The sequence below is a fragment of the Salvia splendens genome, chromosome 2 (genome assembly GCF_004379255.2).
Source record: "Salvia splendens isolate huo1 chromosome 2, SspV2, whole genome shotgun sequence".
In the NCBI taxonomy this organism is placed as follows: domain Eukaryota; kingdom Viridiplantae; phylum Streptophyta; class Magnoliopsida; order Lamiales; family Lamiaceae; genus Salvia; species Salvia splendens.
Window position 1 is genome coordinate 23,025,033 of NC_056033.1, and position 12,070 is coordinate 23,037,102.

At 39.9% G+C, this 12,070-nt stretch overlaps 2 protein-coding genes across 4 annotated transcripts; one reads left to right on the top strand and one right to left on the bottom strand.

Annotated features, from left to right (window-relative positions):
- The first annotated feature begins 231 nt into the window (after window positions 1-231).
- LOC121791858 (probable beta-D-xylosidase 6) lies at window positions 232-3,924 on the top strand. 3 transcript variants are annotated; one of them, XM_042189688.1, is made up of 7 exons: window positions 232-1,002; window positions 1,404-1,570; window positions 1,664-1,761; window positions 1,840-2,187; window positions 2,354-2,770; window positions 3,205-3,346; window positions 3,431-3,924. In XM_042189688.1, exons 1-7 carry the CDS (start codon window positions 277-279, stop codon window positions 3,795-3,797), a joined length of 2,265 nt encoding a protein of 754 aa, XP_042045622.1. In that variant the 5' UTR covers window positions 232-276; the 3' UTR covers window positions 3,798-3,924. The 3 variants fall into 3 exon arrangements, with proteins under 3 accessions (XP_042045622.1, XP_042045617.1, XP_042045612.1); XM_042189683.1 differs by having other exon boundaries at window positions 2,354-2,607; window positions 2,686-2,770; window positions 3,205-3,924; XM_042189678.1 differs by having other exon boundaries at window positions 233-1,002; window positions 3,205-3,924.
- A 148-nt stretch (window positions 3,925-4,072) lies between these two features.
- Window positions 4,073-10,078, bottom strand: LOC121791847 (glycine-rich domain-containing protein 1-like). The gene is made up of 9 exons (XM_042189672.1): window positions 9,977-10,078; window positions 9,489-9,655; window positions 7,989-8,106; window positions 7,653-7,904; window positions 7,117-7,566; window positions 6,387-6,874; window positions 6,101-6,296; window positions 5,869-6,012; window positions 4,073-5,776 (listed from the first exon to the last, which is right to left on the bottom strand). The coding sequence occupies exons 2-9, from the start codon at window positions 9,644-9,646 to the stop codon at window positions 4,238-4,240; spliced, it is 3,345 nt and encodes a 1,114-aa protein (XP_042045606.1). The 5' UTR covers window positions 9,647-9,655; window positions 9,977-10,078; the 3' UTR covers window positions 4,073-4,237.
- Window positions 10,079-12,070: the final 1,992 nt, after the last annotated feature.

Consider the following 12,070-nt stretch of genomic DNA (forward strand, 5'->3'; position numbering starts at 1 on the left):
AAAATTATCACCTACAGCCGCAATTGTTGACTTTGATATACACTCATTCCTTAATCTCCGTGCCGAAAAGGAAATGTGCGAGTAGTTCGGGACGGAGGAAGTATATTTTACATTATATGAAATTGTATATTATAGTACATAAAATATTATTTTGACAAAAGATATAATTGTGATATAAATATCTCCCTATTTTCCATAAACATTTTTTTATATAGGAGGTGCAGTGATGGAGTGTACAAGTAGGCATTCATTCCATTTCAAAGAAAGGTGCACAAAATGGGAACAGCGCTTGTCTTGTTTGTCTTCCTCTTCCTCCTCCAGTTGACTTGCCAGTCCCACTCCTACAAACGGCCATGCCAGCCTCCGCACCACCACTCCTACCCCTTCTGCAACACCTCCCTCCCTCTCAAATCCCGCGCCCACTCCCTAATCTCCCTCCTCACCCTCCCTGAGAAGATCCAGCAGCTCTCCAACAACGCCTCTGCCGTCCCCCGCCTCGGCATTCCCTCATACCAGTGGTGGTCCGAATCCCTCCACGGCATCGCTTCCAACGGCCCCGGCGTCTCCTTTAACGGCTCCATCTCCTCCGCCACCGTCTTCCCCCAGGTCATCCTCGCCTCCTCCGCCTTCAACCGCTCCCTCTGGGCCGCCCTCGCCGCCGCCATCGCTGTCGAGGCCACAGCTATGCATAATTCGGGCCTGGCCGGCCTCACCTATTGGGCCCCCAATATCAACATATTCAGGGACCCCAGGTGGGGACGGGGCCAGGAGACGCCCGGGGAGGATCCCTTGCTCACCTCCTCTTACGCCGTCGAGTATGTCACAGCTTTTCAGGGAGGGTACTACCGCCAAGCTTCCGGGTACAACTTTGGGATGCAGAGGAGAGTATTAGGCGATGATGGTGATGAAATGATGCTGTCTTTGTCTGCTTGCTGCAAGCATTTCACTGCTTATGATTTGGAGAAATGGGGCCAATTTAGTAGATACAATTTCAATGCTGTGGTAACTTTCTTTCTTCTTCCTTCATTTACAATCCTACCTTTTTAAGTTTCAATTTAGATTTAAATGCTTATAGTGTTTGCTTAGATTTACTCCTTTTGACTCAGCATGGACTATTAGAAGTTGTTTGACTTTGTTAAGAAAAGTAAAAGGAGAAATTGAGTAGAATGTGAGACCCATTTTTAATATTAATTTTATAATAGACTGTTAGTATAAAAAAGTTAGTGCAATGAGGGATCCACATACTAAATATGGAATATAGTAAATGGTTCGTGGACAACCCAAAATGGTAAAATGGCTCTTTAGATGGTGTTCAGAGGGAGTATTAGTTAGCTAGTTAAGGAATTGGATTAAAGTTTGATTAGAATGAAATTGAGAGCTTTAAATATCTATATCTATATTAGGTAACTGAACAAGATATGGAAGATACATACCAAGCACCATTCAGGAGCTGCATCCTGCAGGGTAATGCAAGTTGCTTGATGTGTTCATACAATTCTATAAATGGTGTTCCAGCTTGTGCAAATCGGCATCTCTTACAAAAAGCTCGGAGCGACTGGAATTTTAGAGGGTGATAAATTGAATGTCTTCTTGTTCTAATGAAATGAAAAGATTTAGTACAAAAAACAAAGATTTTTAATCCTCCGCAATGATGTGAACACAGATACATCACCTCTGACTGTGATGCTGTGGCTACCATTTATGAATATCAGAACTATACAAAGACCGCAGAGGATGCTGTTGCAGATGCTCTTAAAGCAGGTTGTCGTTAAGCTGCTCTGGAAAATTTGTTTATTTCTTGTTTCTGAAGTAGTTTTTGGATTTTCTTTTTCTTTCTAGGAACTGACATAAACTGTGGAACTTATATGTTGCGCCACATGATGTCTGCATTCGAGCAAGGGAAGGTATCGGAAGAAAATATACATAAGGCACTACTTAATCTCTTCCTTGTCCAGCTTCGGTTAGGGCTCTTTGATGGAGAGCCTGCAAGAAATCGTTTTAGAAAATTGGGGCCGAAAGATGTCTGCTCTGAAGAGCACAGGAAATTGGCTCTTGAAGCAACTCAGCAGGGTATTGTGCTTCTGAAGAACGAGCAGAAATTGCTTCCCTTAAATAAACATGGTGTCTCTTCGTTGGCTCTGATAGGTCCGCTGGCTAATTCGACTGACCTTGGAGGTGGCTATACAGGTATGAGTTTCATTCATGCATAGACAAGCTAGACTTATTTTTTTTAATTGTTTCATGACTTCAAAATGAAGAAATAGCTGTTTGATGGCCGAAACAAGTATTTTCTTCTAGATTCGGTTGAGTAACAACTTAAATTAGTTTTCTTTTATCATTTTAATTTTTGAAGGTGTTCCATGCAACCCGATAAGTATTATGGAAGGACTGAAAGGATATGTAAAGGATATCTATCACGCTGCTGGTTGCCAAGACGTATCTTGCAATTCAACAGTTGGTTTTGTAGAAGCTCTCTCCGCTGCTAGACAATCTGATTATGTGATTGTTGTAGCTGGGATAGATTTGTCTCAAGAAACTGAGGATCATGACAGATATAGCCTTCTGCTACCGGGTTATCAGATTGAACTCGTCACTGCAGTTGCTGTTGTGAGTAAAAAACCTATTATTTTAGTTCTTACTGGCGGTGGACCATTAGACGTGTCCTTTGCTGTTCCTAATCCACAGATTGGCAGCATTCTTTGGATTGGTTATCCTGGAGAGACCGGTGGAACTGCACTATCTGAAATCATCTTCGGAAACTATAATCCGGGTATTTTTCATAACTAGGGGTATTGGTTTTCAATGGTAGAATGTTTGCCTAAAATGTGACTTAATCAGTATATACTAGTCGTGTACATTATCAATATACAGTTTATTATGCTCGTAAAATTATTTCAGCACAAGAACGATGATGAAATAAAATGCCAGGCCTCAGTAGACCATAATATTGTTTATTTATATAGGTACGGAGCATCCAACCATGCTCATGGTTGGGCTCGTTTTGTTAATTTCTTCAGGATTAATAATTAGGGAGTTATTTTGTACAAATAGCCATCTGAATCAATGTAAATTGTATCCTAAAACTATTTTGCAAAGATCTCTGGCTTGATAGTTCCCTAGATGTAGAGACGAACGTGGTCAGCTCGCATATTCATGTGTTTTTCTAGCTTTTCGTAATTGCTTTGTTCATTATTGTGGTATCAGGTGGAAGACTTACCATGACCTGGTATCCGGAGTCATTCACCAGGGTTCCAATGAATGACATGAATATGCGAGCTGATCCATCACGCGGGTATCCAGGAAGAACTTACCGGTTCTACACTGGAGACCGAGTATTTGGTTTCGGGTATGGGCTAAGTTACACTAGTTTCACGTACAAACTCACATCAGCACCATTGAAATTGAGTTTACCGGTATCCATCCCTGTTAGACGGAAGAGGAACTTGGTCTACAAGAGAGGCAATGATGATATCTACGTTGATGAGGTGCCATATTGCAGTTCCTTGAGGTTCGAGGTGAAGATTTCTGTGACCAATGGTGGAGATGTTGACGGGAGTGAAGTCGTTCTTCTGTTTGCTAAATCAGCAAAGAAACTGAGAGGCTCTCCAGAAATGCAGCTAGTTGGATTCGAGCGTGTCCACATCTTACAGCACGAAACTGCCGAAACAAGGTTTGTTGTCGATCCCTGTGACCATCTGAGCTTTGCGGACGAGGATGGGAACCGTGTATTGCCTACTGGAGATCACCTTCTTATATCCAAGAGCATCGAGCATGTTGTTTCCATAGAGATATCATGAAAGTTGCATTCTGTTGAAAAAATAATATCTGCAAAATGCTAGTGAAGAGGAAATAAGGACTGTGAAGTGTGTATTAATAAATTGATGAATATTGATTGTTGAGTCTGAAAGAGATTGATCTTTAAAATTTCTGACTTAAGATAATGTACTCATGTTTATGTAATGAAAATAAGCGATAAATGGGGTGACATAAAAGCAATTTTTCTATGCCAACAAAAAGTAGTTTTCTTAATACATAGTTTGTTTGCAAGTTTGTGTTGATTGCCGAAACACAATTTAACACATGAAAACTCATAGCTTTATTCGTCACACAAGGAGAAGAGAGGTTACCAACAAGTGGCAGAAAGATTACAATAGCTCATACTCAAAACCACAAAAGATAGAAAAAAAACACATACAATACAATACAAATACAAATACATATATGACAATCTCTTGGTCTAATTTGCTTCCACATTTACCCCGCATCCACCACATTTTGTCGACTCCTTGGCACTACTAACACCGCAATTAGCACCACTGGAAACACCGCAGTTGGCCATTATGCTTCCAGATTCTTCATTGCTAACTCCGCAATTAGCCGTCATGCTTTCAGACATACCACTGCTAACGCCGCAGTTAGCCATCATGGTTTTAGCACCTCCGTTGACACCACAGTTTGCCATCATGCTAACACCACTGACACCACAGTTAGGCATCATATTTTCGGATTTAGCACCTCCGCTAACACTGCAGTTACTCATCATGATTCCATTTTCACTAAGACTAATTCCACAACCACCACTGCCCATCCCAATCTTGGATCCACTGCCACTATTAACTCCACATTTAGCCATCATGCTTCCAAATTCACCATTACTAACACCACAACCAGCGCTAACACCACAATTGCCCATCACACTTTTAGATTTAGCCTCATTACTAACACCACAATTAGCCATCATATTTCCAAATTTAACACCACCACTAGCACCACAATTAGTCATCATGCTTCCAGATTCACCACTACTAACACCGCAATTAGCCATCGCGCTTTCAGATTTGGCGCCACCACTAACACCACAGTTAGCCATCATGCTTCCAGATTCACCACTACTAACACCACAGTTACCCATCGCACTTTCTGATTTGGCGCCACCACTAACACCACAGTTGGCCATTGCACTTTCAGATTTAGCACCACCATTAACACCACAGTTAGCCATTGCACTTTCAGATTCTGCGCCACCACTAACACCACAGTTAGCCATCATGCTTCCAGATTCACCACTACTAAAACCACAGTTAGCCATTGCGCTTTCAGATTTGGCGCCACCGCTAACACCACAGTTGGCCATTGCACTTTCAGATTTAGCACCACCACTAACACCACAGTTAGCCATCGCGCTTTCAGATTTGGCGCCACCACTAACACCACAGTTAGCCATTGCAGTTTCAGATTTAGCACCACCACTGACACCACTTTCAAATTTAGCACGGCTATTAACACCGCAGTTGGCCATCACACATTCTGATTTAGCACCAACACGGCCATTAACGCCACAGTTAGCCATCATGTTTTCAGATCCACGACTGCTAACACCGCAGCTACCACTAGCACCGCTAACACCACAATTTGCCATCATTTTCCCCGGTACACCACAACCACCACTAGTACTGCTAACGCCACAGTTAGCCATCACTCTTTCAGATTTAACACCACTAAGTCCGCAAGCGCCACCAGTGCCGGTAACACCGCAGTTAGCCATCATGTTTCCACATCCCCCACTAACACCGCAATTAGCCATCATGCTTCCACAACTACCACAACCACTAATAACGCCGGTAACACCACAATTAGCCATCATGATTCCACAGCCACCACTTACACAAGTAGCACCAATTTTTGTTTGCAGAGGAGCCTGATTGGTCTTCCTCAATATCTTACCAAGTATACATGTAACTATGATGCTAGGTAAAATGAACCATTCTTCTTTGACCTGAAATTCGAAAAATAACAACAGAACGATGAGTTATAATATAATTTACTAGGTAAAGGGATCTATTATTCTTTTTTATGTAGTTATTGTACCTTGATAGTGCCAGACTTCATGTTAAGTAATCCCACTGTTGTTCCATAAGGCTCTTCAGGTGAGAACTTTATCGCGGTAAATAGGTGAGGTTCATGTTGACTGTTTGAATCGTAATCCAACCTTCCACCTCGGAAAAACCTTACCTATACAACGACAAACACCATGAACATCAAGATAATATTCATTCTTTGGGAGCTTTTCTGCATAAGAAAATATAATTTAGATACTTACAGTATAAGGGCCAGTCAACTCGAAGATATGTCCGTCGTCATTGTTCGCGTTCGGAAGCTTAACAGACCATGGAGAATTCACCATAGACCATTTGAAGCCTGTAAACTCAGCTAGAGTACATGATTTTCCCGAAGCCATGTTTCCAATCAAAACTCTTCTTCTACATTCTTTCTTGCCTCTTGACTTGTGCATATCTCTGGATTAGCAGCAGATCAAAAGTATATCCCTAAATTAAATGCCACTTTGCAACTCATTTGTAAGAAAAGAAAAAAATATGTGATAGAACCTTATATGTAGATTTATCAGCATCTTGCCATCCTCATCAACTATGGCTGTCAAATCTCTGGAAAACTGGGGCTTGCCTGGAATTGGCTGCTGAGAGTGAACCATATTAAGCGTATATGGTGCTGGGGTAGGCGTGGTAACGGAGATGGCCACTCGCAAGCCAATTGGCTTGGTTTCCGTGGTATTTGAAGAAACCAAATCAAACCATTTCTCCACTGTAAGATCGGAGTCGGATGACAAAAAGTCTTCCAGAGATATGGACATTGTGCCCATTGAAACAGAAGGTGAGGAGGACATGAGTTCACATTGTAGGTTCCCCGTAGGCTGACACCGGAAGGTTGCCACTTGTTTCTCACCAGATTCGGCTACAATTTTAATGATTCTATGACCGTTGAAGATCTTATCTGTCCCTGATTTACTCAAGGTCACAAAGAGACTTCCATTATGTCCCTCTGGCAGGTTCCTTACGCCTGCGAACTCCAACATGACCTGGAAGATTCATTAAACAGAGGTGTGATCCGTTGCTAACTTTGCTAACTCTGCTAACTAATCAATGTAGTGTATTAAAAATGTCAAAACAATAACATTGAAATGTCAACATAAACTTAGTTGACATTATTAATACATTGAGTTGATCACTTAGCAAGTTAGCATTATAACGCACGTGCATTAAACATATCACTACTAGTCATCCCACATTTGTATAAATTGTAGTAGTACTTATTAATTACCTCAAACACTTCCCTGGAAGGAAGTTGTAATTTTGGGTTTTGAGTACAGCTTGACTCCTCCTTCATGTCAGTGCCTGAGTAAGGAGAGAGTCTGACAGGTGAAGGTGCAACACCTTTGTACATTGCTCCAGCTCTCCAGTACCTACGGCCAAACAGGTCCTCGAATGTCATGTTCGTCCCGGTGAACCCAACATCCAGTTTCTGACCTTTTGATCTGTCAGAATCAGTGTCGTCATGCTCTAAAATCCTTCCCATATATTTAACAAGATCTTCGCTATAAGAAGCTGGATGCAACTGATGAGTGTGCCAAATGAGGTCAATGTCGTAAGTGGGAACAACGAAGCTTTGTATGCCTTGCTCCTTGTTTCTCTTGATCAGGTGTAGAAATCCTTTGTATCTAGCCACAGCTCCTCTAATATAGCGAGTCTCATTCATATGGGGCTGGGAGACCTGCAATACAAGAAATATATTTAAATTTTGCAATCACTCAAAATGATAACTACTCCATTAAAGTTATACTCCATACTAGCACTTGCCTGATGAAAGAAAGGAGTTTGCCTTTGAACAGCTGAGACCAAATCATACTTTGTGAACTTCTCTGCCACTACACCATCACCAGTGGTGTTCTCTTGCTTAACTTCCAAATCTAGCTCAAACGGCTCGCCTGGAAACAATGTTTTCCACGCGTCCTCAGTTTGGTTTTTCGAAGCTCCTTCCACAGAAGAAATAACATTCCTGTTGTCAAGAAGTTTGCCATACAACTCCAGGCAGTCTTTCTTGTATCTAATCTGGAAGATTAAGTCAGAATTAACTATATTAATCATCTTCAATATACTATAGGTGAACAAATAAAAATGTACAAAGCAACATACTGGATTGAGCCTGTGAGAGTGCCAAATCCATTCACAATCCAAAGGGACAACTAATGGGCCTTCGAAAAGTGGTGATTCAGAATGCTTCGCCAGCAATGGAAGCCAATAAGCATTGTACCTAGTCGTAGAATATAATTTTCAGATTATACACAAAATTATAATGAAAACCCTTGTGATGATGGATACCAGGTTATTTTCTTCAAAGTAAACTAGGAAATGTAGATCCATTGATAATGGTAAAAATTATGAAATATTGTTAGCATTAACTTCTAATATTCTCAAATGATTTTTGAACAAGAGTTGCAAGTCGTACTCTCGTCAAACAAATAAAAACCAGTACTAAATACTCCCGCTGTCCCATACTAGATGTCACACTTTCATTTTTAGTTTGGCCCACAAAAGATGTCACACTTCCTCTTTTGGAAAAAATTTTCTCTCACATCAATTATAAAATTATATTTTTTCTCTCACCACTTAACATACAAAACAACGTATCCTAAAATCTTGTGTCATCTCCCAAGAGTCTTCTTTGGGACGGAGGGAGTACTATAATATATTACACGAAACATTGCTTATTTCCTTAAATATCAAAATAAAAAATGCAAATATTTCATTTGTAGATTAACTCCTAAACTCGTAAAAGCATCAAGTGACCAAACAATATTAGGCCTAAAACCCCCAAACATTAAATACACCATTAACCCAATTGAATAGTACTATATGTCTATTAAAAATCACTTAACCAATTCTGTGCAAAAATATTGAAACTCAAATAATATTTCAAACTCCCAAACAATAAAAAAAATACTACGACTCAGTAGAAACAAAACAATATTAGGCCCAACAGTTTCTTTACAAACCACAAAACACGGTACAGCCTGTTAACACTAAATTCTTTAATGTAATACACTCTCCATCCTACTTAAGTTGATATAAAACTTTTGAGCAGACATTGAGAAAAAAGAAATTAAATAAATTAAATAAAAGTAAAATAAAATAGGAGAGGGAAAAAGGTAGAAAAAGTAAAATAAAATAAGAGAGAGAAAGTAAGTAGCTGATGAATAAAGTAAGATTGATTTGGATATTTTATTTTTTGTTAAAGAAAATGATTCAACTTTATTGTGACGTCTCAAAAAGAAATAAGATCCAACTTAGTTGGGATGGAGAGAGTATTTAATACTTCCTCCGTCCCACTGAAGATGACCGATTCACTATTAAATACTCTCTCCGTCCTAACACTATTTGTCCGAGCCGAAATGACTAACTTTTTAAAAAAAATACATTTAAAAATGACTAATTATTAAAACCGGCCCCTTGATATTTTTAAGAGAGTATTAAAAAATGCTAAATATACTATTATTCACTGGTCAAAAGTTGTAGCAAAACTTTTGTAACAAAACATACAAACATAGAGGGGGGCATCAAAGTAGTAAAACTTGTACTCAAATATTCAACCAACAATTAATTAAGTTAAGCATGAGAGAGCGATTATGTACTAGCCTGTAAATAGCCCTATCTAGAGCGGGGCCATCATAGAGCCAACGGTTCCGATCAACAGCCGCGAGAAACTTGAGCTGCTTTTTAGCCGCGGAAACAAGGTCGACACTGATCGCAATGCTCTGTGCTGCTTCCCATTCCAAATTCTGCTGCTTCTCCATTCTTCACGCCTGAAACACTCATTATATAATCGTTGAGATTTATGCTCGTTGTCGAATTCGATTAACATATAACTTGTGTCCTAATCTGATTTCAACTAAGTAGAGTTTTCGCTTAACACATAACTCGTGTCGAATTCGATTAACGCATAATTCGATTAGAATTTCCACGGACTGACTTTGAACTAAACAACAATTATAAACGTGGCACTAGCAAAATATTACTAGTATATTCAAATAACGATGATTGGGCAAAAAAAAGGATGAGTATCCACAGTAAGTAACAACGATAAAATGCAAAGCTTTGATTGTGAAAAGCTATAGTAAATTCACCTGAAATAAATGATTGTAGACTGCAAGAGTTGAGGTTAACGATTGCCGAAATGTTCTGTATTTATAGGAAGCATTTTGCACGAGTACGAGTTTGAGTGTTGTGGAACTAGGACGAAAGTACCCTCTTTCATCATGCTAAATGCCTATTATACCCCTTGGCTATTTGTTACTCGCTTCGTCCCACTTTAGGTGTCTCAATTCATCATTTTTGGGTGCCCACTTTAAGAGTACCGATTGGAATATTCCATAAATACTAATAGACATTACATTCCACTGACTTTTTAACACTCACATTATATTATAAAACTAACACTCCCTCCGTTCTGACTAAATTGTACAAAACTTTTGGGCACGGAGATTAAAAGATTTTGTGTTGAATAGATTAAATGAAAGTAAAATAAAATAGGAAAGAGAAAAAAGTAGGAGAGATAAAGAGAGGGTAAAGTAATTGATGAAATAAAGTAAGAATGATTTAATGTTTTGTTTTTTATCAAAAAGGAAAATGACTCAGCTTTGTTGAAACGTCTCAAAAGAGAATACGACTCAACTTAGTTGAGACGGAGGGAGTATATATTATAAAACTAATGTATAAAAATAAAATATATATTTTACCATATTATTTGACCAATTATCTTTTACATACTAAACTCAAATTTGGAACGCAACAGATTTGCTAGATTCGGATCAAATTTATTGATACATTATTCTTTGAATTTCGTTAATGATATTATATGCATCAATCTATGCTACCCACTGCTCATGGACTGATAACTTTATCCTCTTGTGGTTTTGATTTCTTTATCCTCTTGTGGTTTTGATTACTTTAGCTTTCTCATTATTAATATTTTTGATTCCATCTCAATGATATTTTATTGAATAATACATGATTTCATATCAGTATAATTCAGAAGCAAATGAATGGAGGGGAGGGGAGGGGAGTTCTGTGAGATCCGCGCTTTGCACGAATGGTCCCCCGACCGTCTTTTATAAACTTTTTTCTAACTACTTTAATATCTTAAATGTAGATATCATAATTTTTATTTTTATTACTTTCTCTGTCTAACGTTAATTAGAGCATCCACAATAAATGTCTGATCTCACGCCTGATCGCCTGAGATCGGGCTCGGGCGTCGTCGGGCATCCATTGCAGGCGTCGATCGTCGTCGGTCGCGCCCGATCTCTCGCCCGATCCATCGGGCGCCTGATCGGGCATCCACTGCAGCGTCGCGCGTCCGCGCCCGATCGACGCATTTTCCAATTTTTTTAATTTTTTTTAATTTTCTATCTATAAATGTACCTTATTTTCACTCATTTTTCACACATCTCTCACACGTCTCTCAACTCTCTCTCCATTCCAATATCTCTCTTTCACTCACTATATCAAAATATTTCCCGAGGAAGATATGGGTCGGGCGATGGAATGCGCAATGTTTTCTTTCGGGAACCAGATTCTCACAGGTTATCGTGCAATAAAAGAGCAAGAGCATGCCGAAGAGCAGGTCCCGAGGCCCATCCGCCACCGGACATCCGTCCGTCGAGAGCATGGCCTAGCTCATCAACGTCTGTTCGAGGACTACTTCGCCGATGAGCCCCGGTGGGGACCGACGGTTTTTCGCCGACGATTAGATGCGGCGAGAACTGTTTTCCGGATTGTTCACGCACTGGAGGCGCGCGACGAGTACTTCCAACAACGGCAAGATGAGGCCCACAGAAGGGGTCTATCCCCGCTAACGAAGTGCACGGTTGTGCTTCGTCAGTTGGCATACGACACCACGGCGGACATGTTCGACGAGTATCTTCACGTCGAGGATACAACTGGCCGGGAGTGTGGTAAAATTTCGTCGAGGGTACAAAATGCATATCTTTACCGTGCCTAAAACTGTCGGTACGGTATGATACCCTACCGAAAAGTACGGTATACCGAAAATTCGGTATTTTCGGTATTTTTTCGGTACGGTAAGTGCGGTATTTCGGTATATTTTCCCAGCCCTAAACAAGCTCATCTTCAACTCATGAACGACATGATTGAAGAAGTTTGGACACGTAGTGGTCGTTGAAATTGTACCTCTTTTTAAGTATTTTCATTGTAATTTT

What these genes read in the sequence shown, in the direction of transcription:
- LOC121791847 (XM_042189672.1), bottom strand. Translation starts at nt 9,646, where the DNA reads ATGGAGAAGCAGCAGAATTTGGAATGGGAAGCAGCACAGAGCATTGCG. An exon ending in AAACTCCTTTCTTTCATCAG is followed by an intron (nt 7,567 to 7,652) that starts GCAAGTGCTAGT and finishes CTTGTATTGCAG; the next exon opens with GTCTCCCAGCCCCATATGAA. An exon ending in AGTTGACTGGCCCTTATACT is followed by an intron (nt 6,013 to 6,100) that starts GTAAGTATCTAA and finishes GTCGTTGTATAG; the next exon opens with GTAAGGTTTTTCCGAGGTGG.
- LOC121791858 (XM_042189678.1), top strand. Translation starts at nt 277, where the DNA reads ATGGGAACAGCGCTTGTCTTGTTTGTCTTCCTCTTCCTCCTCCAGTTG. An exon ending in TGCAGATGCTCTTAAAGCAG is followed by an intron (nt 1,762 to 1,839) that starts GTTGTCGTTAAG and finishes TTTTCTTTCTAG; the next exon opens with GAACTGACATAAACTGTGGA. An exon ending in CTTCGGAAACTATAATCCGG is followed by an intron (nt 2,771 to 3,204) that starts GTATTTTTCATA and finishes TTGTGGTATCAG; the next exon opens with GTGGAAGACTTACCATGACC.